Here is a 24440-nt window from a genome sequence, read left to right as displayed (position 1 = left end):
AACCTTTTATCTAATTCTATATAGCTTAATCCACAACTTTCCATTCTCTACCCTCATTCCATTTTCTGGTGACCTGCATTCTAATTATTAATTCCATGAGTTTACGTAATATCTTTAGTTCATAATAGCTCAGTCCTTCAGTGTTTGTCCTTTTGTGTCAGGCCTACTTCACTCAACATAATGTCTTGCAGTTCATCCATGTTGTCATAAGCTTCATGACTTCATTTTTTCTTACTGCTGCATAATATTCCATCATGTGTATGCAACACAATTTGTTTATCCATTTATCAGTTGATGAACATCTGGGTTGTTGCCACCTTTGGCAATCATGAATAACGCTGCTGTGAACATCCAAGTACATACATCTGTTCATGTCACTGCTCTCACTTCTGCTAGATATATACCTAATGATATTACCACATCATATGACAAGTAAAGTCTATATTCAACTTCTTTAGGTACTGCCAAACAGTCCTCCACAGTGGCTGTAACCATTCTGCAGTCTCACCAACCATGAATAAGCCTCTCTCTCCACATCCTCTGCAATATTTACAGTTTTTTACTTTTTAATAGTAGTCAGTCTAATAGGCGTGAAATGATATCTCATTGCAGTTTCGATTTGCACTTCCCTAATTTGCTAGTGATGTTGAACGTTTTTTCATGTGTTTCTTCACCATATGTATTTATTCTTTGGACAATTGGCTTTTCAAGTATTTTGCCCAGTTTGTAATCAGGTAGTTGGTCTTTTTATTCTTGAATTGTATGATCTCTTTATAAATCATGAATATTAAACCCTTATCAGATATGTGGTTTCCAAATATTTTCTCTCATTGAGTGGGCTGCTTTTTCACCCTTTTGACAAAGTCCTTTGAGGTACAAAAGTGTTGAATTTTGAGGAGGTATCATTTGTCTATTTTTTTCTTTTATTTCTCATGCTTTGCCTCATATATTTTTAATATTCCTTTAGCAGTTGACAAACCTGCTGATTCTTCTGTCATAATTGTACTTTCAGTTCAATGAATTTGGTGTGTTTTGCTGCTACTGGCAGGAATTTCATCTGTATAAAAAGATTTCCTCTCTAAAACAGAAATGAAATTGAGTCTTGACATGGTTACATAATAGTGTGTTTTAAATAATTTAAATACAGCATTTAGATTCTAGAATTAGATTTTATTAGATGAACACACCAGTATTTTATACAATGCCTTGGAATTTGTTTTATCAAGTTTTGTTTATTCATTTTATTATTTATTTAAGATATATCCTTTTCCCATTCCCTCAAATATATGAGCTGGTTTCCCATCTTTCTTAACTCTTGTCAATGTGTTTAAAACTATTTTTGCTGGTTTTATTAATGTCTTCAGAAATGACACAGTAGTCCATGGGTTCTTAACAAGGGGTCCATGAGCTTGAATTGAAATTCAGAAGAACATTATTCTTGTGGGGACAAGTTGGTATAGGTGTGTTATATTTATTAAATAATACACAGTATAGTAAGGACTTAGTAAAGGGTCCGTGGTTTCACCTAACAAAGATATCTGTGAAACATAGAAGGTTAAGAACCCCTACTTTATTCTCTCTTTTTCTGTTCATTTCATCATTATTATATGTGTATTGTACAGATAGGAAGCATTGCAGTACCATGGTATTTTAGAACCTGGCATCAAATCCTACCCCTACTACTCCTAAACTATCGTTTTGAACAAATCATCTAACTCTTCTGAATCTCTTTGTTTAGAAAACAGATTTCCATAAATTACCATTCAGGATTATTACAGATTAAAAATATTGGATGTCATTATTTATTTGCAGTACTTTTACTAAAATCTAATGAACTTCCTATATGCCAGGCACTGTGCTCAGTTATATGTACTATCTCAACTATAACAACCTTATGAACAAGTGTGGCAGTTTGATATTGTTTATGAATTAAAAAAATAGATATTGGGTTATGTTTGTAAACTGGTCTGTCCCTCCGAGCATATTAGATTATATTGGCTTCAGAGATTTCACTGTTACTTGGTTAAATAATGATTAAGGCTTTGATTGGGCCATGTTAGTAGGATGTTGCATCTCTGCCCCCTTTGTGAGTGGAGACTCACAGAGAAACCATGCTGCAGAGAACAGTTTGGAGTTTTTGATCTGGAGCCCGGGAAGTAAATACAAAGAGAGATTCAGCAGACTCCCCGGGAAGAGAAATGAGCCGTTCGTCTGATAATCCATAGCTGGCCTTGTGGAAGGAGCAAAGCAGCTGAGCTTAGAGAGAAGCTTGAACCATTGCAGGTGTTGGCAGCCATCTTGCTCCAACATGTGGCTATAGACTTTGGTGAGGGAGGTAATTTGTGCTTTATGGCCTGGTAACTGTGAAGTTCTACCCCAAATAAATATTCTTTATAAAAACCAACTAATTTCTGGTATTTTGTGTCAGTACTCCTTTGGCTGACTAATACAACAAGTATCCATTTTTGTAGGAGAAGAAACTGGCATTGAGGTTAAATCAGATATTCTAGTTAGCAACAGGCAGAGCCAAAATTTTTAAGGTAGTTAAGTCAGTTCCCAAAGTTGATTATCTTAACTCTACATTTTATTTTACTGGCAGTATTATTAGTAGTAGCATTGAGCTCTAATTCTCCAAGTTCATTTTAAAGTGACTCTTCTTATTGGATAAGAGAATTAATGTCAATGTGAAATGGTATGCTAAGTTGGATAAAGTTAATATTATCAGTGACATATAGTTCTTCTGAATATTTAGGGTTTGTGTGCCTTTATTCTCTGTCACAACTATTCATTTTGCCATTGTAGTGCAAAAGCAGCCTTGTGTAATATATAAATAAATAAATGTGATTGTGTTTCAATAAAAGTGTATTTACCAAAACAGATAGCAGGCCAGATTTGGACCAGAGGTTATACTTGCCCTGAATTAAGTAATAGAACTCCTTTTGTTCTTTCTACTCCCATCTCTAAAAAAGACATTTCCATAATTGAATTGTCTGTAGTTCTAGCATTTGGGGTCCCAGCATCATAGAATTATTTATTTTTAAATATATTGTGCATTGTTTTCCTAGAATTCTGGAGAAATTTTGAGCAAAGCCTTATACTTTTCTATAATTTAGTAATGGTCATTTGGTATCAGTAGCTCCCACTTAAATCTGGTAGTCACAGGATCTTTTTCATGTGAGGAGCCTGTCTTGTGTACTTAGTATTGTATGCACTCAAATCACAAAGCAGCTGTGATATAATACATAGAGCAGTCATTGGACTTAAAGTTTGAGGACTACCTTAGTCATTTAATTGACTTCCCTGAACAACTTCCTCTATCATGAAAATGGAGGTACTACCACCACCTCAGATGTTTATTGTGAAGATCAAATGAGATATTGTAAGAAAAAGTACTTTGTAAATTTTTATCAGTATTGCAAGTTGTTTTACTTTCCCCATTTTGTAGATGAAACAGATGAAGTTCAAAGAATTTAATAATTTCTTTTGATGTTATATTAATGCAGACAAAACTTTCTTATCCTCTTCACTCATTCAGAAATGTTAGCTGAAGTAAAGTATCATAAAAAAGCTGAAAACGTATGTATTAGTCTGCCAAAGTGGTGCCGGTGCCAGGTACCAGAAATCTGTTGGCTTTTATAAAGAGTATTTATTTGAGGTAAACGTTTACAGGCCCAAGGCTGTGGAAAGACCAGCTTAAGGTATCATAAAAGGTACTTCCTCACCAAAGTCAGCTGCCACGTGTTGAAGCCAGATGGCGGGCTATCTCTGCGAGGGTTCAACCTTCCCCTCTGGGCTTCCTATATCAGTGTCTACTCTCTTCCCAAGGTCAACTGTAAGCTATCAGGCAAATGGCCTCTCTCTCCCCTGGACGTTAGCTGTTTGAGCCTTCTCCTTCCTGTCACATGGCACGATCTTACTGACAAGTTCTCTCCTCTATCGTCTTGAATGAGTGTCCATTTATATCGGTCCACCAAGGGGGCAAGGACTCAACCTGAGTCACGCCTTACTGATGTGGTTGAATCAAAGCCCTAATCTTAACAGTTGAATCCAGTGTAATCAAAGTGTATAATATTCAGAAGAATAGATTAGTTTAAAACCAATCTTTTCTCTTTTTGGGATTCATAAAATAATCTCACACCGTCACACTCTACCTTCTAAATCCCAAAAAGATATTATAGTATTTAAAAATAAACTTTGAATCATCTCATTTAGCAATGCTAAGTACAAAATCACATCATAATCAGTTTTAGTAATACAATTTGTCTTAAGGCAAAGTCCCCTCTGGCTATAGACATGTGAAACTTACAAAACAAGTTATCTGCTTCCAATATACAAATGAGGCACAGACATAGGGTGAACAAGTCTGAGAGTCATTCTTAAGAGTCTGGTTTCTTCTCCTTAAGGCCTCATTGGGGCCTGTCAGGCATCTAGCTGATGACCAAGCTCCACACCTCACCCTCCTAAGGACAGTGAGGTAGTGACAACATTGTGCCTAATCTCTGGCATGCAGGCCCATTCTCCTCAGAACAGTGAGGTGGTGACCTGATCTATGGGGAATAGGCTCACCCCCCTCAGAGTAGTGTGTGTGTGGGGGGGACAGGGAGCGACCTCACTTTCCTCAACCTATAAGGAATAATCCCATCCCTCTAAGAGCAGTGAGGTGGCAACGTCACTGTCTCCAACGCATGGGGAATGTGCTCCACCCTCTCTATAGCCTGGGGAAGCAAAACTCTCCCTGAACAGCAGACTGGAACATCTACCCTCTTCAAATGCCAGGGCAAACTCAACCTCTCCATGCACATATGTGGGATTCCTCTCATCCCAAGGTGATATCTATATTCCAGACCTTAGCTTCCATGGTTTTCCTCTTAAAACTTATTTCTTTCCTCTAACATTTTGCTGTACTCAGCAAGGAGAACCAGGCCACATTCTCCAAGTTTACTTTGGAAAACTCTTCAGCTAAATGTCCAGGCTCCCTGTTTTCAAATTCTGCCTTCTATGTAACATCAGGAGTTAATCTTGCTAAGTTTTCTGCAACTTTAAAACACAATCACCTTTCTTCCAATTTTCAAAATAGTTTCATCATTTCCTTCTAAGGCCTTAGAATAATTTTAGGCTCCATATTCCTACCAACAGTCTCTTCAAAGGAATCTAAGCCTTTTCCATCAAGCATCTCACAGTTCCTCTAAAAAATGCCCCTTACCCACTTATAAAACCATTCCAGCATTTTTTGTAATTGCAACTGACTGTACTCCACTCCTGGTACCAAGTTCTATATTAGTCTGCCAAAGGGGTGCCCAAGCAAAGTACCAGAAATGTGTATTTATAAAGTGTATTTAATTTGGGTATAAGCTTACAGTCCCAAGGTCATGTAAAGGCCAACTCAGGGTACCATCAGAGGTACTTCCTCTCCAAAGTCAGCAACAAATGTTGAAGAAAGATGGCGGGCAATCTTTGTAAGCATTCAGTGTTCCCCTCTGGGCTTCTTATATCAGTGTCCATGTTCTTCCCAAGGTCGGCTGTAAGCTCTCAGGAAATGACCCATCTCTTCCTGGGGATTATCTGTTTGAACCTTCTCCTATCACATAGCAGGATCAAAGTGACAAAAGTTCTCTCCTCTGTGTGTCTTCTTGAGTGAGTGTCCATTTATATTGGCCCAATAAGGGGGCAGGGACCCAATCTGAGTCATACCTTATTGATGTGGTTGAATCAGAGCCCTAACTTTAATAGGTAATTTAATCAAGGGCCCCTCTGTGAACCCAGTATAATTAAAGGGTATCACACCCGAAAGAATAGTTTATAAACATAATCTTTTCTCTTTTTGGAATTCATAAAATAGCCTCAAACTGTCACAATATACTCCAGATATTTTCTTTTGATTTACTACATATAATCACCCAGTTCGTTGGTCAATTTTTTTTTTTTAAAGATTTTTTATTTTTTTTTAAATTTAATTCCCCTCCCCTCCACCGGTTGTCTGTTCTCTGTGTCTTTTTGCTGCGTCTTGTTTCTTTGTCCGCTTCTGTTGTCGTCAGCGGCACGGGAAGTGTGGGTGGCGCCATTCCTCGGCAGGCTGTTCCTTCCTTCACGCTGGGCGGCTCTCCTTACGGGGCGCACTCATTGCGCGTGGGGCTCCCCTACGCGGGGGACACCCCTGTGTGGCACGGCACTCCTTGCGCGCATTAGCACTGCACATGGGCCAGCTCCACACGGGTCAAGGAGGCCCGGGGTTTGAACCGCGGACCTCCCATGTGGTAGACGGACGCCCTAACCACTGGGCCAAAGTCCGTTTCCCTGTTGGTCAATTTTTATGTAGGGCCAAGCCCTTGTGACATTTTAGTCAGATCAGATCTACTCTTTGTCCAGTGATATTAGAATTTTGATGTTCTTCCTTACATATACCACAAACATAAAGCATCATCTGTGATTTTGACTTTTTCTTCTTTTTTCAAAAAAAGAAAGTAGAAAGAAAGGCAAAGCAATGATTTAAAGATACTTGGGAAGCAGTTTGATTGTATTATCCTTATAGATTTTTACTCTTTTGTCCACCCAATCTTTTAAAATTACTTGGGCACATCTAATTCAACAGCACTTCTTTAAAATTAGTATGTCTCTTTATTATAGTCCTTCTGAATCATTTACTTTTGTTTTCATAAAAGTAACTCTTTAGAAAGTTTTCCTTTTATATACTTATGGCTTATGGCTTTATTTTCAGGCATCTCAATTTGAGTGTGAGACCAAAGCAGTTGTCGTCCTTGGTAAGAAATGGTGTTCCTGAAGCTCTTCGAGGAGAAGTCTGGCAGCTGTTAGCAGGCTGTCATAACAGTGACCACCTGGTAGAAAAGTACAGAATTCTCATCACAAAGGTAAGGGCATGATAATTGGGTTTCACCATTAATCCATTTAGAGTGTGGCTATTTGATTTCTAAGAAATTTTGTAATTGCTTTTTGTTGTGCATCTAGCCCAAAATCGTTTCTAGTGATGGCAGATAGGAGAAGGCATGGTTTTCTTTCTTTTCTTGAATGACTTGAATGACAAGGGAGGTCTACTAGCCTATTGTCTCTTAATTCCTCCTTGACTATAATTACATTTTAGTCAGATCAGATCTATGTGATATGTAAAGCCTTTTGTTTCTTTTAATCCAATTCATATTTTATAGAAATGTGGTTTTGTTAGGGAAGGCCTCATTTTAGTTTCTGCAACTAGAAGAACATGATTTGTAATCTTAAATCACATTTAGTTTTAGCGTATTCTTCTCAAGTGTAAAATCCTCGTCCATTCTATTGTTAATGAGACACTTTTGAGTAAGTTGCTTGATGACAGGGTAGGGTGTGTTTAACTTTATTAGACACTTCCCTTCTCAAGTTCACATAGTCCTCACAGTTTTGTAAGCATAGCAACAAAAACTATTTCTTCTACAAGCATACAGAGACGTAAAGTAATTTTCTGCAAGGGAGGCAGTGCTTTGTGCCCATGTTATTGATTTTTTCATCCTTGTTTTTTACCCTTCCTTAACATTCTTGAAATGTTTATCTTTAGAAAGCAGTTTTTCCAATGGTATGCAAATCTCAAAACCTAGGAATGGATTACTCAGAACCTTTAATAATATATGAGAATTTCTTAATGTGACAAAAAGTAGAACTCTTTTGAAAGTGTTAAAAACTTATAGGGAACAAAAAAAAGAAACAACTTTTAGGTAATGAATAATATCTCTATTAATCTGACATGTGTGGATTATTTCTGTGTGTATATATATATTTTAAAGCATTTATAGGGTACTGTGAGAGGATTAGAATATGAAATGGGCCTTTCCTCATCAGGAAATGACTTTTATTTGTTCAGAATATTAGTATTCTTTTTGACCATCTTCATTTCCAGACCTATGTTTTAAATTTTTTTCAAGAAATAATATTCTGATTCCCACCATTTTATTGATGTAATTATTTAAATAGCATTTATTGATTGCCTGTTAGAACCACAATTCTGGAACTAGAAGTTCAAATACAAAAGCATTTAACTCTTATATGATAATATATATCAGAGAAAGCACATGGGAGCCACAAAATGAAGTAATTAATTAATTCTGCCTGGGTGTACAAAATGGGAATCTTTTTCTTTTAGTACTTCACAGAAGAAGCGTTTGCATTTTGAAACGTAATCTACATTTACATTAGTAAATGCTTAAATCCTAAGTGTACAGTTTGATGTTTATTTTTATTTTTTAACATTTTTTATTTCTTTCTCTCCCCTTCCCCCCCACTTTCTGCCCTCTATGTCCATTTGCTGTGTATTCTTCTGCATCCGCTTGCATTATCCTGCGGCACTGGGAAACTGCATCTCCTTTTTGTTGCGTCATCTTGCTGTGTCAGCTCTCCGTGTGTGCGGTGCCATTCCTGAGCAGGCTGCGCCTTTTTCACACAGGGTGGCACTGCTTGCGCATGGGGCATCCCTACACGGGGATTCCCCTGCGTGGCATGGCACTCCTTGTGCACAGCAGCACTGCGCGTGGGCAAGCTTACCACATGGGTCAGGAGGCCCTGGGGATCGAATCCTGGACCCTCCATATGGTAGATGGACACTCTATCAGTTGAACCATGTCCACTTTCCTACAGGTTGATTTTTAACCAAGAAAATACCCGAGTAACCACCATCAAGAACATAATATGGAATATTTTCAACTCCCCAGAAAGTTCCCTCAGACTTAGACCTTATTAATCTCTATCAGTCCACAAACAACCATTATTTGAGTATATCACTACAGTTTAGTTTTGCCTGTTCCTGAATTTATTACAAACGGAATTTTACAGATTTAATATACAGATTGTTTTGTGTCTGTCATCTTTCACTCAGCATAATGTTTTTGACATCCATCTGTGTTGTCGCATGTACCAGGAATTTGTTCTCTGTTACTGAGAAGTATTCTATTACATGAACATAAAACAATTAGTTCGTTCTATTGTTAATGAGACACTTGGGAGTAAGTTGCTTGATGACAGGGTAGGGTGTATTTAACTTTATTAGACACTCCCAAACAGGTCTCCAAAGTGGTTGTACCATTTTATATGTCCCTCAGTGGTATAATGAGAGAGTCAGTTACTCCATTCCAGTCCACTTCCTCACCAACAACTTGATGTGGTCAGTTTTCTCATAGGAAGAAATAAAGCAAATTAGTTAGTTGAAAAATTGTGAAAGGGGCTGGAGGGACAGGAGTTAGGGGGCAACCCCTGAAGTGACAGAGTCCAAGAGCACATCAGCATCAAAGTGATCATACGTGAGGGGGCCACTGCTGCCATCTCAACATCTTTGGCCCTGGAGATCAGATTCAGGAATGCAGAATCCACTACTGAGACCTGCTCTCAACACACATTTCTCCTTGTCCTTGCCGTCAGCAGAAGTGGCAGCAGAAAGGTAGCCTCTTCCTCCCAAATATCTGATAGGGCATCTAATTGACAATATATTTTCATTTATTTATTAATTTTTAACAAATCTGTTTTACTGATACGTATTAATAAAGCATGTTACATATTAAGAAAAGGTGTTTCTATCTTTTGGAAATTGTGAGTAATACCACTATGAGTATCAGTGTACAGATGTCTTTTTAAGTCACTGCTCTCACTTCTTCTGGGTATATACCCAGTAATGGTATTGCCAGGTCATGTGGCAAATCTATATTCAGCTTCTTTAGGAACTGTCAGACAATCCTACACAGAGGCTGTATCATTCTACATTCCCACCAACAATAAGTAAGTGTTCCTATCTCTCCACATCCTCTCCAACACTTACAGTTATCTTTTTAATAGTGGCCAGTCTAATAAGTGTGAAGTGATAATCTCATTATAGCTTTGATTTGCATTTCCCCAGTTCCTAGTGATGTTGAACATTTTTCAATGTTTTTTTTTCCCATTTGTATTTCTTCTTTGGACAAATGTGTGTTCAAGTCTTCCCCCCCACACACACACACCCTACCTCACCCTTTTTTTTTTTTAAATCCTAGGTCCAGGATTGAACCTGGGACCTCTTATATGGGAAGCCGGCTCTCAACCACTGAGCCACATTGGCTCCACTGAGTTGGTTTTATCGTTCGTTTGCCTGTTGTTTTGTTTTTGTTTTTAGGAGGCACTGTGGACTAAACCTAGGATCTCCCATGTGGGAAACAGGTGCTCAAACACTTGAGCCACATCTGCTCCCCTTGCCCAGTTTTTAATTGGGCCATTTATCTTTTTATTGTTGAGTTGTGGCATCTCTTTATATATATTACATATTAAACCCTTATTGGATTTGTGATTTCAAAGTTGTTTCCTCCCACTGAGTCAGTTGCTTTTTCTCCTTTGGCGAGAGTTTTTAATTTTGAGGTGGTCCCATTTTTTTTTCTTTTTTTGCTCATGCTTTAGGTGTAAGGTCCTAGAAACAACCACCTACCACAAGATCTTTAAGACGTTTCCCTACATTTTCTTAAAGTGGTTTTATGGTCCTGGCTTTTATATTTAGGATTTGATCCATTTTTACTTGATTCTTGTATCGGGAATAAAATAAGGATCCTCTTTCTTCTGGTTATAGATAAACAGCACCATTCTCCCAGCACCATTTGTTGAAGAGACTTTTCCCATTAACATGGACTTGGTAGGTTTGTAGAATACCATTGGCTGTAGACTTGTAAGGAGTTATTTCTGGAGTCTCAATTCTTTTCCACTGATGTATATTTCTTTATGCCAATACCATGCTATTTTGACCACTGTTGCTTTGTAGTATGTTTCAAAGTCAGGCAGTGAAATTCTCACATCATTCTTTTCTAGAATGCTTTTGGCTCTTCGGGTGCACTCTCCCTTCCAAATTAATTTGGTAATTGCCTTTTGTATTTCTATAAAGTAGGCTCTTGGGATTTTTTTTTTTAAAGACTTATTTATTTATTCCTCCCTCTCGCCCCATTGTTTGCACCCACTGCCTGCTCTTTGCATCTGTTCATTGTGTCCTTGTCTTCTTTTTACAAGGCACCAGGAACCAAACCCTCCCGTGTGGGAGGGAGGTGCCTGATTGCTTGGGCCACTTCTGCTTCCCATTTTTTGTCTCTCATTCTATTTTCCTCCTTGTGTCTCTTCATTGCATCATCCTGTTGCGTCAGCTCGTTGCACCTGTGTGTTGCATCACCTCGCTGTCTTGCTCATCTTCTTCAGGAGGCATAGGGACCTGAATCCTGGACCTCCTATGTGGTAGGCGGGTACCCAACCACTTGAGCTACATCCACTTCCTGGGAATTTTGATTGTTATTGCATTGCATCTATAAATCAGTTTGGGTAGGGTTGACATCTTTACAGTATTTAGTCTTCCCATCCATGAAAATGGAGAATCTTGTCATTTGTTTAGGTCTTCACTGATTTCTTTTAGCATTGTTTTATAGTCTTCTGAATATTGGTCTGTATGTCTTTGGTTAAATTGATTCCTAGATATTTGAGTCTTTTTGTTGCTATTGTAAATGGAATTTTCCCCCCTGATTTCTTCCTCAGATTGTTTAGTATTAGTGTACAAAAACATCATGATTTTCACATGTTGATCTTGTATCCTGCCACTTTGCTGGACTCAGCTCAAATAGCTTTGTTATAGACATTTCAGAATTTTCTAAATAAAGGATCATGTCATCTGCAAATAGTGAGAGTTTACATCCTCTTTTCCTATTTGGATGCTGTGGCCCTTTGGCACTGTTTATGAATTCTAAAAATAGATATTGGATTATGTTTTTAAACTGGTTTGTTCCTCTGGGCATATTAGCTTATATTGAATTCAGATGTTTCACTTTTACACAGTTAATAATTAGGGCGTTGATTGGGCCACATCAGTAGGACATTGAGTCCCTGTCCCCTTGGTGGGCAGGGATTCACAGAGAAACCACATCACAGAGAAGGGAGGTTGGAGTTTTGACCTGGAGCCCAGGAAATAAACACATGGGAGAGAACAGAGCAGCTGAGCCCAGAGAAAAATGAGCCCTGGGAGAAACAAGACTTATCCTAACCTACAACTGATATTGGAAGAAGCTGGGACCACAGAACTTTAAGAGGAAGAGTAAGGCTGAATATCGGCAGCCATCTTGCTCCAACACGTGGCAACACACTTTGGTGAGGGAAGTAACAGGCTTTATGGCCTGGTAACTGTAAGCGTTTACCCCAAATAAATACTCTTTATAAAAGCCAACAGATTCCTGGTATTTTACATTAGCACCCCTTTGGCTGACTGATACAGATGATTTCTTTTTTCTTGTCTAATTACTCTTGCTAGAACTTCTAGTACAATGTTTAGTAACAGTGGTGACAATGGGCATTGTCTAGTTCCCAATCCTAGAGGGAAAGCTTTCAGTCCTTCCCCATTGAATATGATGCTGGTGTTGGATTTTTCATATATGCCTTTTTATCACATTGTGGAATTTTTCTTCTATTTTTATCTTTTGAAGTGTTTTTACCAAGAAAGGAATGCTGGATTTTGTCAAATGCCTTTTCTGCTTCAATCAAAATGGTAGTGTAGTTTTTTTCCTTCAATTTGTTAATGTGGTATAGTATGTTCATTGATTTCCTTATGTTGAACTACCGTACAGGGGTGTCTGTACCAGGAATATAATGCTTGAGATAGGTTCCAGAGAAAAGCTCTGTAGGCGTGGAAGAATGAGACAGTATGGACAGAAGCATAGAGGAATGAGAGTATGTAACATGTATAGCTAGCAAGGGAACACCTAGTTGATTATTTTCTTCTGTTGGCAAATCGTATTTGGTAAGTATAATTCTCAGTTGTGATGCCATTCTTCTAGTTCCTCTTGCAAAATTCTTTGTTAGGCAAAAATGATTAAAGAGTTTTGAGCTTTATATTTTACCAAGTATTTTTTGGTATGGCTATTCAAATACATTTAAAGACACAAAGTCTCTATGTTTGATTGGGTTCTGTGTTTCTGGTTCTATGAAAATATCAACAACTGTTTATAGAATAGGAAGCCAATAATTATATGATGTGTAAAAGATCCAGTATTAATAAAATCTGATATATTTGATGAATGTTTTTGTTATGCTGGTATTATGTGCTTCATATTTTACATTATACTTTTTTTTAAAAGATTATTTATTTATCTGTTTCTCTCCCCTTTCCCCCACCCCGGTTGTCTGTTCTCTGTGTCCATTCACTGTGCCTTCTTCTTTGTCCGCTTCTGTTGTTGTCAGCGGCACAGGAATCTGTGTTTCTTTTTGTTGCGTCATCTTGTCGTGTCAGCTCTCCATGTGTGTGGCGCCATTCCTGGGCAGGCTGCACTCTCCCTCGTGCTGGGCGGCTCCTTACGGGGCACACTCCTTGCGCATGGGGCTCCCCTACGTGGGGACACCCCTGTATGGCACGGCACTCCTTGCACACATCAGCACTGCGTGTGGGCCAGCTCCACACGTGTCGAGGCCTGGGGTTTGAACCGTGGACCTCCCATGTGGTAGACGGATGCCCTAACCACTGGGCCAAGTCCGCCGCCCACATTACACTTTTATTATTGTGAATATCGCTAGCACCCAAAAGGTTTTTTTATGGATGAAGATTAGTTGAGATTGCTGGCAGATTATTAGAAAATACAAATTATTTAACCATCGTAATATTGGTGCTTAAAAAAATCTGTCTTGTTATTCAATATTAGTTGTTATTAGTTTTCTTTCCTTTTCTGTCTTCCTGGAAATAATAGCTGTGGTTGTATGAGAATAATAACTGACATTTTTAAACTTTTTTTGAGGGAGAAACCACATTTTTAAAAAATTAGTTTAGAGTGAAGTATAATTTACATAGATTAAAATACACAACTTTTAAGTGTAAAACTCAATGACATTTAACATATAAATATATTTCTGTGACCACCACCAAGAGCAAGAACATATATCCATCACCTCAAAAAGTCATCTTTCTGATTGTAGCACCCCCTCCTCTACTCTCAAGGTAACCACTATTTTTCTGTCTCCATAGATTATTTTTTACTATTCTTGAATTTCTTATTAATCTGATCATATCATCTGTATTTGTTTGTGTCTGAGTCCTTTTACTCATTTATTTTGGTACTAATCTGTTTTATGAGTAAACCATTATTTTTCTTTCTGTTATGGATTTTTGGATTGTTTCCAGTTTTTGACTATTAGGAGTAAAGCTGCTGTGAACATTCTTGTGCATAACTAGGTTTATACAGAATATTAAACATGTGGGCACTAGTAATTACATATTTATACATATTACTAGTTCTAGGAGTCATTTATTCTGAACATGAGTTACTCTTAAATTTTACATATATTACCTTAGAGATTTTATTTTTTTTGCTTAGCTTCATCTAAGACTAAATTTAAAGCAGTAAAGAGTGACTTGATTTAGAGAGGAAAGGCCAAAAGAAATTAACTTGGCAAACAATTCTGATGAATGTCTTCATCATCATCTTGCTTTCATTGTGAACTCCTATCTTTGTAGAGACATATGTAGGACTTTTTCCTTGTACTTTTTGGGAATCCACCGACGAATGATCTTTCAGTAAGATTTTTTAAGGTGGATCTTATTTCTATAAGCAGTAGAATTAGCTCAGAGATGCTCTTTTTTCTTTCTGCTTTCCTCTTTAAAATTCAAAATTTTCGGAATTTTTATCTTTAGGAGGAGAATAATATAATAGTATTTGTCCTTTTTTTGAGACATATATGTGTCAGATGCTGTGCTATAGTACTTTATATCCATTATCTTTTTAATCCTAAGAAATTTCTTGTGGTAATTATTTCCATTTTAGAGTTGAAGAAATAGAGGCTCTGCCATGAAGCTTAGTAATTTGCTCGCGATCACTTACGTAAATAACGGTAGAGACAAAATTTGAACTAAGTGCTATGACTCCAAAGCTGGTTCTGTTCAATCAGTATAAATGTCATTCCTTGTATTTAAATTAAAATTTCTTTATACACATATCTACTCATCTAGATTTTTATGTAGATGCATATGTGATTATATACTTACATAATGTAATCTTTTATTCAACCATTTTTCTATTGGTGGGCATTCACATTATTTCCAGTTTTTAGCTTCTGAACAGTGCTTTAATAAACACCCCTATATATGAATGGTTTTAGGTTTTTAGTCTTTAGAAAAGTGTTTTGACAATTTTATCTAAGTGGTTTTCTTATATCTCTGACTTCTCATTTCTAGTAAGACTATCTACTGCATTTTACCAAGAATTTGTTCAGTACTTGTTAAATATGATTTTCTATTTTAATTTGTTGGAGTAAATTAGTAATCTATCACCGTATGTTGGACTTCTAAGTTTTTTTGCTTTTTTTTTTGGGGGGGGTACTAGGGCCTAGAGATTGAACACAGGACCTGGTATATGGGAAGTGCTCAACTACTGAGTCACATCAGCTCCCCTGAATTGGTTCTCTCATTTGTTTGCTTGTTGTTTGTTTTTTTGTTTTTAGGAGGCACGGGCAACGGAACGCCAGACCTCCCATGTGGGATGCAGGCGCTCAACCACTTGAGCAACAACCACTCCCCTGATAGACTTCTTGATATTGAACCACCCTTGATTTCATGTAATGAATTTCTACATACCAAGCAATTAATAAATATTTTGTTTTTTGGACTTTTTGGTCTTTGACCACAGGTTCCTCAGGACTGGTTTCTAAATGAAGTTTGGCACTTGGATCATTCATTCCTCTTCTCTGAAATGAGGTTGATGAAGTAAATGGTTCATCTTCACTTAAGCTATAAATTTCTGGAAAATCAGATAGTGTGTTTGAGTCCTGGCCCCTAAAATGGGCCATGATCTACTGTTTTATAATTGAGTAATTTGCTCTCTAGTTCTGTAAGAAAATAGGACTATGTTGCCTGCTCTCATAAGCTGTTGCTGTAGCAGCATTTTTGACCTACAAATCAGCAATGTCATATGTATAAACCTAATAATGAATTTTTATTATTTTACGGTGAATTTTACAGTTACTTTACTTGAAACACCTTCACATCTAAAAGCAAAATCATCCGCTATTTTATTATGCATTTGTTTGTATATTCAATCAAAAATACCTTTTGAAAACCTGTTCTGTCCTAGGCTTCATGGATATGAATTTTTAAAAACGACATGTTCCTTGATTTGGGGGAATCTACAGCATAGTAGGGGAGACAGGCAATCAACTAAATAATTACAGTAAAGTTATATGAATATTATAGAAGAGAAAATATACTTTGGCTATGCTGCAAATGATAGGAGAGACTTTTCATATAAGAGGTCAAAAAGGTCTCTCTCATAGAAATTACCCAGGAAAGGTAATTGTTGGGATGAGGAGGAGTACAGCATGGCAGGGATTGTGTTAGAGTTGGTAGAAAAACTGTGTGGCCAAGGGTGACAAGGAGCTATGTAAGAGATAAGGCGAAAGAGGTAGGTAGGGTCCGGATCTTAGCCTCATAAGCTGTGTTTAAAATTTTGGACTATGGAAGATTTTTAAGCAGGCAAGTCATATATGCAGGTTTAGAAGGCAGTGTAGCAAAGTGGTTTAGAGTATCCATCTGAACTTGGATTGTCTTGGTTCAAATCTAAGTTCTACTTCATTTTAGCTATTGACATTAGGCAATTTATCTCTAGACTTCAGTTTTCTAATCTGTAAAATGAGATAATAATGGTACCATATTTATAGAGTTGTTAGAATTAACTTAGATAATACATGAAACAGTACAGTTTATAGCCCATAGTAAATGTAAATAACTGCTTAGTTATTGTTAGTATTTGTATTATTATTAGCTTTAGAACCATCACTCTGGTTACTTGGATTAAAATGGAGTAAGATTAACTGCAGGGAAAACTGCTAACGAGTAGTGGCAAAGGGGATAAAGAGATTCTATCTGAGAGGAATTTCAGCGATAAATCCTTGGTACTTGAGGAATGAATGAATGTGAGAGATAAAGGAGAGGGCAGAGTAAAAAGATGAGTTGAAGTACCTCAAGTCATTTTTGGAATGAAACTGATAGAAACCACATCAGCTCTACTGAAATCATCTATTAGTTAATGACATCAGTGCTGAAAGCTAATTTTCACCAAATAATAAATGATGGATAATGTCCAGAAGTGAGCCATATGAATTTGAAGAACTGAGGTTGAGCCTTCCTTTCTTAGAGTGGTTAACCTTTTGAATAGGTTGGGAGAAGAATAAAAGTAATTTGAACAATCTTTTCCTTTTGTTTATATTTCCTTTTCTTTCTGCCTTGTTTTCTTTTTAGTTCGGTCATTTTGTTGTTATTTTAATCTTTTTATAAATATATATTTTATTTATTTTTAAGAGATGTAGATCACACACAATGTTACATTAAAAAATTTGAGGGTTTATTTTAATCTTTTAGTATTAGGTTGAATCATGTAAAAGTTGCCTGTTTTGTAGGTTAGAAATGCTTAAATATTGGAATTTCATATAGTTCATCCTTTTTTAATTCTTTAAGAATTTTTAAATAGGGTTATGAAGGTCCATTTTGTATTAGGGTTGAGTACCAGGGTCTGTCTGAAGGAATTTTGCTGTGATGACATTAAGAACAAAAGGAACCAAAACCCATGACCTGGCAATCATCAGTTCTAACCATATCAATATAGCTCTGTGAGGACATCTTGTGGCCACATTTTCTTGTTGACTTTAACAAAAGAGGTGTGTTAAGCATTAGTTTGGCTTTTTTTAAAAAACCTGATTTTAAAAATGATACATAGAAATTAAGAAGTTCAAAAAATATAGAAACCCTTAAAGAATATGTCATGACAATATTATTATTTATTTATTAGGAGTTACTGGGGATTGAACCTGGGACCTTATAAATGGGAAGCACGTGCTCAACCACTGAGCTATACCTGCTCCCAGACATTATTTTAAAGGGGAAATGTGTGTCTAGACTTTTATGAGGATATAAATTTACTGCCTCCCCCCATGTCCTTAATGGTTTCTCTCTTCTAAAGAAAGTGTTTTTCTTTGATTCAAAATAAAACATTTAACTCTTCACTGATTTGACAACTGTGACTGTAAGCTTGTTTTTTGTTTTCTATATGAATATTTTATAGCACCTAGAGTGGTTTTACTAAAATAGAAATGAAATCAAAAGAACTGTTATTGTTCTAATGCTGTTGTAATAGCTTTAAAAGTTTTATTGTATTTTATTACATTTTTAGTTATTTCACGTTCAGCCGTTGTAATACCTGATTTTGTCAGTATAAGTGTCTAGTTTTATACTTGAGAAACCTGAAATGTAGAAAGAATAAGTCATATACCCAAATTCAGAAGTAATTAGTGTAAAAAGCCTTGGCTCCTGACTTTGGTGATTGCTTTTTCCATTTACTAGAATATGATAACTATCAGAAAACAGTTCCTTTATCTCGGTATTTATTAAGCATTCAATAAATGGGAGTTCAAAAATAAATGCTTTATTTGCACATTTGTGTACTACTTCTTAGCAAAACTAGAAATAATAAACATCTCAAAACGTTGAAAACAGGAACAATGTAATTCCTCTTCTAGATGTGTGCTATTTTTGTAATATTCAAAATGGATTTTTTTTTCTCTTTATAAACTGATTTTAAAGTTTGCTTGTTATTTTGATCATCTTAATATTAGCCAATAGCCAGTGGATCATGAGAAAGAGAGTTAATGCTGAATTTTTAGCCTTCTAGTTAGAATTTCTTGTGCAGCTGAATTACTCCTCAGTTGCTAATGCACTGTTAATCATACTTTTCATTCTTTAATATTGCTTTGTTCCTTGGGTAAATGCCACAAGAAATAGGATTTTCCCCTCTCCATTATCCCTCTGGCAGTGAGTTTCTGTCTAATTCCTGGTGCTGATGTTCTGGTTACCACTCCAGCTCTTTGCTAGTAGTCTTAGTTCTGCTCATCTCCTAAAAGGGGGATTCCAGGCAGACAAGGAAAGGGGGATTCCAGGCAGACAAGGAATTCAAATGCTGCACTGCAGGGATATTGAATCATTTCTCCACTGTGCAGTCTGGAAATCGGGCTGCTCAAGATGCCACAGTATGTGCGTACACGCGTTTTCTTTCCCCTCCCCCTTTTCTCACATTTCCCAAACTCCCTCTTCTCCCTATTTCCCCCTCCTACTCCTTTATCCCCTCCCTCTGTGTCTCAGTTCTGCAGTAAACGGGGTTTGAAGCACATTCCTGCTGTGCAAGGCTTTCTATTAAGGATGTATTGTGACTTTTGTTTGGATTGCAGAGTTCAAAATTACAGGTAACACTCTGAAATTGTGCTAGACAGTTAAATTCTGTTGGAATATTTCATAGGGGCAAAATAGTACATTGAAATCAGTGATGCAAATAGTTTATCTTGCCTAGTGGTAATTATGTTTAAATGTTTTCAGATATTCTGAGCTATTGAGGGAGAAGAAAGAAACTTAAGTGGACTCCTTTTCTTCCCTCAAAAGGCACAAATGAAAGGAAATGGAGGTACATTGCTCAGACTGCAATTGATTGTTTTATGTTGATCTTGAAACTTGTTACTGTGCCTCCTCCACAGAGTAAGGACCAGTTTCATGGGATGCTGCTGGGGTGGGGGTAGCCATGGATAGCAGTACTGGGTGGGGTGGGAATGGTAATACCAGTTTGACCTAGCCAGATTCTTTGATTAGGTTGTTGGATGCAAAATGTAAAATGCTCTCTCCTTTTCTTCTGTCAGCTGTTCAGAGGAGACTCGTTACAACTCTTGCTGAAGCTTCTAATTTTTCTCCCTTCTCTTCTGCCCCTTCCCTCTACCCTTACTTGATCTGCAAAGACTTTCTCCCCAGATAGTGCCTTACTCCCCTGGTGCTATGTGTATGGTGAACCTGCCACTATGGCCACATCTGGAACTGGCCAGACAACTGCTTTTGGCTCTCACTATTCCAGGAAGGATTTAAAAGGGAACTGCACTGCAGGCAATGAATGCACCAGAGCACCAGCATCAGGAGCTTGGAGACTAAGGCTCCTCTGACATTATTACACACACAGAGAGCTGACCGCAATGACAGCAGCTGCTTCTTGGAACTGCTGGCAGCAGCCAAGCAGCAGCATCAAGTGAGAGATCATTCCTGAGCTCAAGATGAACTCCACCTTGGATGGTAATCAGAGCAGCCGCCCTTTTTGCCTTTTGTCATTTGGCTCTTTGGAAAGTGTCAATTTTTGCCTTTTGGAAGTGCTGATTATTATCTTTCTAACTGTATTGATTATTTCTGGCAACATAATTGTGATTTTTGTATTTCATTGTGCACCTTTATTGAACAACCACACTACAAATTATTTTATCCAGACTATGGCATATGCTGACCTCTTGGTTGGGATAAGCTGCCTGGTCCCTTCTTTATCACTCCTCCACTATCCCCTTTCAATAGAGGAGTCCCTGACTTGTCAGATATTTGGTTTTGTAGTATCAGTTCTGAAGAGTGTCTCTATGGCCTCTCTGGCCTGCATCAGCATCGATAGATATATTGCCATCACTAGACCTTTAACCTATAATACCCTGGTTACACCCTGGAGACTTCGCCTGTGTATCTTACTGATTTGGCTGTACTCCATTGTGGTCTTCCTGCCTGCCTTTTTCCGCTGGGGCAAACCTGGATATCACGGAGATGTGTTTCAGTGGTGTGCAGAGTCCTGGCATACTAACCCCTACTTCACCCTGTTCATCGTGATGATGTTATATGCCCCTGCAGCCCTCATTGTGTGCTTCACCTATTTCAACATCTTCCGCATATGCCAACAGCACACAAAGGAAATCAGCAAAAGGCAAGCCCGCTTCAGCAGCCAAAATGGGGAGGCGAGGGAAATGCAAACTTCTCCTGATAAATGCTATGCCACGGTCCTGTTCCGAATCACTAGTGTATTTTACATCCTTTGGTTACCATATATCATCTACTTCCTGTTGGAGAGCTCCTCTGGCCACAGCAACCACTTCGCATCCTTCTTGACCACCTGGTTTGCTATTAGTAACAGTTTCTGCAACTGTGTCATTTATAGTCTCTCCAATAGTGTCTTCCAAAGGGGACTAAAGCACGTCTCAGGGGCCATATGTACTTCTTGTGCGAGTCAGACCACAGCCAAGGACCCTTACACAGTTAGGAGTAAAGACCCCCCAAATGGATGCCATGTCTGAAGTGACTTAGAGATTGCGTTACTATGTATAAATCTCTTTGAATTTCTAGTTCACTAAGAAATCTAGGATAAAATTATTTGAGCAATAAAAAATAAATGATCTATTCAAGGTACCTTCTAAGTTTGTAGAAATGATTTTCTAAACTGCTTTAAAACCAGAAGAATCAGGACCATGAATATAACTTGCCCTTGGTTCCAGTTTTTGAAATGTTGTGGAAGTGACTCCATTTCTCAGATTTAAAATGAATAAAGCCATAGCTATCACCCCTTTCTTACTGGCATGACTGAACCTAGTTGTGAAAAGCTTCAGCGTTTAAGAAGTCATCATTTTCTTTTTGCTTTTCTGGGTTTTAAGCTGTTTGGACTTCATGTGCAATTCGTTTCTTTTAACGTATTAATAAACGGTGATCAGTTTAACAGGACTTAAAATATAAATGCCTAAGTATATCTGCACTTGAAGTTTCAATTCTTAATAGAGTGAATAATACAAACACTCAAACATTAATTTTCGAATTTTGCAGTGAACCATGACGCAAAAGTGCAAGCAGATGATATAATTTATGAAAAACTGAACTACTTTTTGCGCCGTTTCACAGAGATCTTAAAGAAATGTGTGCATAGAAGTGATTGTGTTGTAATATTTGTGCCTATGCCTGTGTGCATGTGTGTATTGAGAATGTTTGAGTTGGAGTTTTTTTTTAATAGCAAAATGTTTGAATGAGCTGAAAAATGATTTAAATGTAATGGTGTAATGGCTGCCATTTTTATATTGGTGAAAAAAGTCTTTTATTCTTTCTATCCAAAGACATTTGAATTATTAGAACATCAGGGGGTTGGGTGTCATAGCAGCTGAGTCAGAAAATATGCCAATGCATTTAAATAATTTTTTTTTTTTTTAAATAGAAGGGGGTTAATTTGAGGTGTTTACTTTGTGGTTAAATACATTATTATAGTAGCAGCTAGTTCTTTTTGAAAAACATTTTCATATTTGAAAAGGGGATTAACCATATTCTGGCTAATTTAAGTCTCTTTTATTAATCTATTTCTGTTCTTTTCTTAGGAGCAGTTTTTTTTTTTTAAAGCTAGAATATTAGCAAAACCAATAGGATTTATTGTTATTCTATAGAATTATTACTAATTGAGAGTGATATGTGTTTATATGTAGTGGTGGTGTTTTTTGTTCTTAAAAGTGCTTATCTTTTGAGCTGTGGTTTATTTTTCTTCCCAGCAGCTCTAGGCGTGTAAGTTATTCTTTCCACTTCTCTACTGGTTTAAATGTTTTGAAAATCTTCAGGGGACTTATTTGATCTCTGCCTCTGGCTAGATGTCATAGTCTGATTGTGAAAGTGGTGTTCATTGAGCTAGAAGACGGAAGAAACCCAAGGGACGTGGGTTAAAGTCGATTTTGAATCCAGGAAAGGGAATAGATATTTATAAAATAGATATGCTTTTGGTTTTCCATCATGACCCACACCCGTTTCTTTTTTTTAATAAAGGACAACATTTTTAGGATTTTAGATTTTAGACATGAATTTGGTTTTAAACCCAAATGTATACTTTGTAAACTTTTTCATTTTTAAATGAGTAAATATATAAACATCTAAACCTCACGTTTGGAGTTCTTTCTCAAAAGTTTGCAAGTTTGCTTGCTTTTTCTTTTTGTTTAGTTTTAGAATATTTGATTCTAAACTTTCAAAATTTAGAACTCATACTGAAATTACAAGTTACTTTAGAAATGGCTTTGTTAAATTGCTATTTTAAGTGGAAACCTTTTCTGCTGGATTCTGAAAAATAATTGAATGCTTTTCCTTTTAAGTAGTAAGGATGTAAAAACAAACCTTACCTTTTTTTCCCATATATGTTAGATAATCCTGTTCAGATTTTCAGTTTTGTTGTGAATTTTTAGCTCAAGAAATACAGAAATCCTAAAGACTTTTAATTTTTATAGAAAATTGATGTTAAGTCAGAAGATTTTACTTTCTTTGGGGGCTAAACCCTCCTAATGTTTTCCTCTAATAGGTTCCATCTTGTAAGAATGAAAAAAACAAAATGTCTGTGTAATTTTCTGTTAATGGCCAATTGAGGTGATCTTTTAATGACTAGAAAGAAGACAATTCATTTTAATAAGTGCTTTCATTTGTAGATTTTCTGTATTCTTTTCCTAGAACCAAATTCAGATGTTACTAGAGCCTTTTTTTTCCGCCCCACATTGGAATCTATATGAACATCTCAACCTAAAACTAAAGTAGAAACTGAATATTTAGATACAGTAATGTTAAAAATAAGGATACGCTGCTCCCTGCAACTGATACTTTTACTGGATAACAGGTGTCTTCCCAGTTTATCTTGCCTTCCTTTTCTTTATATATATAAGCACTAAGGTTTCTTCTAAGGTTCTAGTATTCTCACATTCACTGTCTGTACTGCCTTTTAATTTTTATTTTGGTGTTTATATTACAATAGGTGGTGAGGGTGGCAGGGAGGGGATGCCTGGATACAGTCATGCAATTTCCAGTGGCTAGGAGCAGTTTTGTTGTGCTGTATTTTGAAAGTTTGTGTTTACTTTTCTTTCTGGAATATTTAATGTACAGTTTGATGATGTTTGGCTTTAAATACCATTCTGATTAGTTCAGAATGAGGAAAAAATGTTTTTTTTTCAGACTGTTACCTTGGGCTTTGGCAAGACATCTCATTTAACTTTATATGGTATGTGACTGATATCAGAGGAGACAAGCTTTTGGTGATTGTATTGAAATTATTGCATATTAACTTTGAAATAAGATTATACCAATTGTATTTGTTAATTGTGGTTTTTTTATATAATGATTTCAATGAAGATGTATTTTTCCTCTTCAAGGGGAAAGGATAAGTGTTCCACTTTGGTGAAAGAACTGTCGTACACCGGAATGAATATTTGACTTTGTCATGGGCCTTGTTGACTCTTAGCTAAAATTTCATTTGGAGAAAGGTTTCCTTTAAGCTTTGTTACTGGTTAAATTCTTTTTGAGTCTTTTATAAAGACTATTTTTTTTACTTGAATAATGATTTCAGTGTTTTAAGGATTGGAAAAAGTTGAATTTTTGTAGAATGAATACATTGTCCCACCTCTTTGAACTTGAAAATGAAGCGGCAGGGATACAAACTCCCAGATAGCGGAGTAGTTTCTCTGAGGATTTCCTCAGCTTTTCAGGTTTGATTGAAAGTCTGCACAATGACTTTGTAGGAAATGTCTTCTTTTCACTGATAATGAGTTTTTGTATCAGAAGAGATTTGTGAACTAAGTTTTTGACAATCCAGAATTTATTATTGTGAACAGAT

At 36.8% G+C, this 24440-nt stretch overlaps 2 protein-coding genes across 10 annotated transcripts in view; both read left to right on the top strand.

Moving 5' to 3' along the window:
- RABGAP1 (RAB GTPase activating protein 1) overlaps nucleotides 1-24440 on the top strand; it is a 206333-nt gene that overhangs the window by 104289 nt on the left and 77604 nt on the right. For all 9 annotated transcript variants that reach the window (XR_002797731.3, XR_002797732.2, XM_071217011.1 and 6 more), the window contains one exon: nucleotides 6716-6866. Coding sequence is in view for 7 of the 9 variants with exons in the window: in XM_071217011.1 (XP_071073112.1) it covers nucleotides 6716-6866 (151 nt within the window). In the remaining 2 variants the exon portion in view is untranslated. The remainder of the gene's footprint in view (nucleotides 1-6715; nucleotides 6867-24440) is intronic.
- On the top strand, nucleotides 20006-21204 carry GPR21 (G protein-coupled receptor 21). The gene has a single exon (XM_058302424.2). The coding sequence runs from the start codon at nucleotides 20074-20076 to the stop codon at nucleotides 21121-21123; it is 1050 nt and encodes a 349-aa protein (XP_058158407.1). The 5' UTR covers nucleotides 20006-20073; the 3' UTR covers nucleotides 21124-21204.

This window comes from Dasypus novemcinctus, chromosome 8 (genome assembly GCF_030445035.2).
Source record: "Dasypus novemcinctus isolate mDasNov1 chromosome 8, mDasNov1.1.hap2, whole genome shotgun sequence".
In the NCBI taxonomy this organism is placed as follows: Eukaryota; Metazoa; Chordata; class Mammalia; order Cingulata; family Dasypodidae; genus Dasypus; species Dasypus novemcinctus.
Note: the sequence above shows the minus strand (reverse complement) of the source record. Positions and strands in the feature narration are given on the sequence as shown.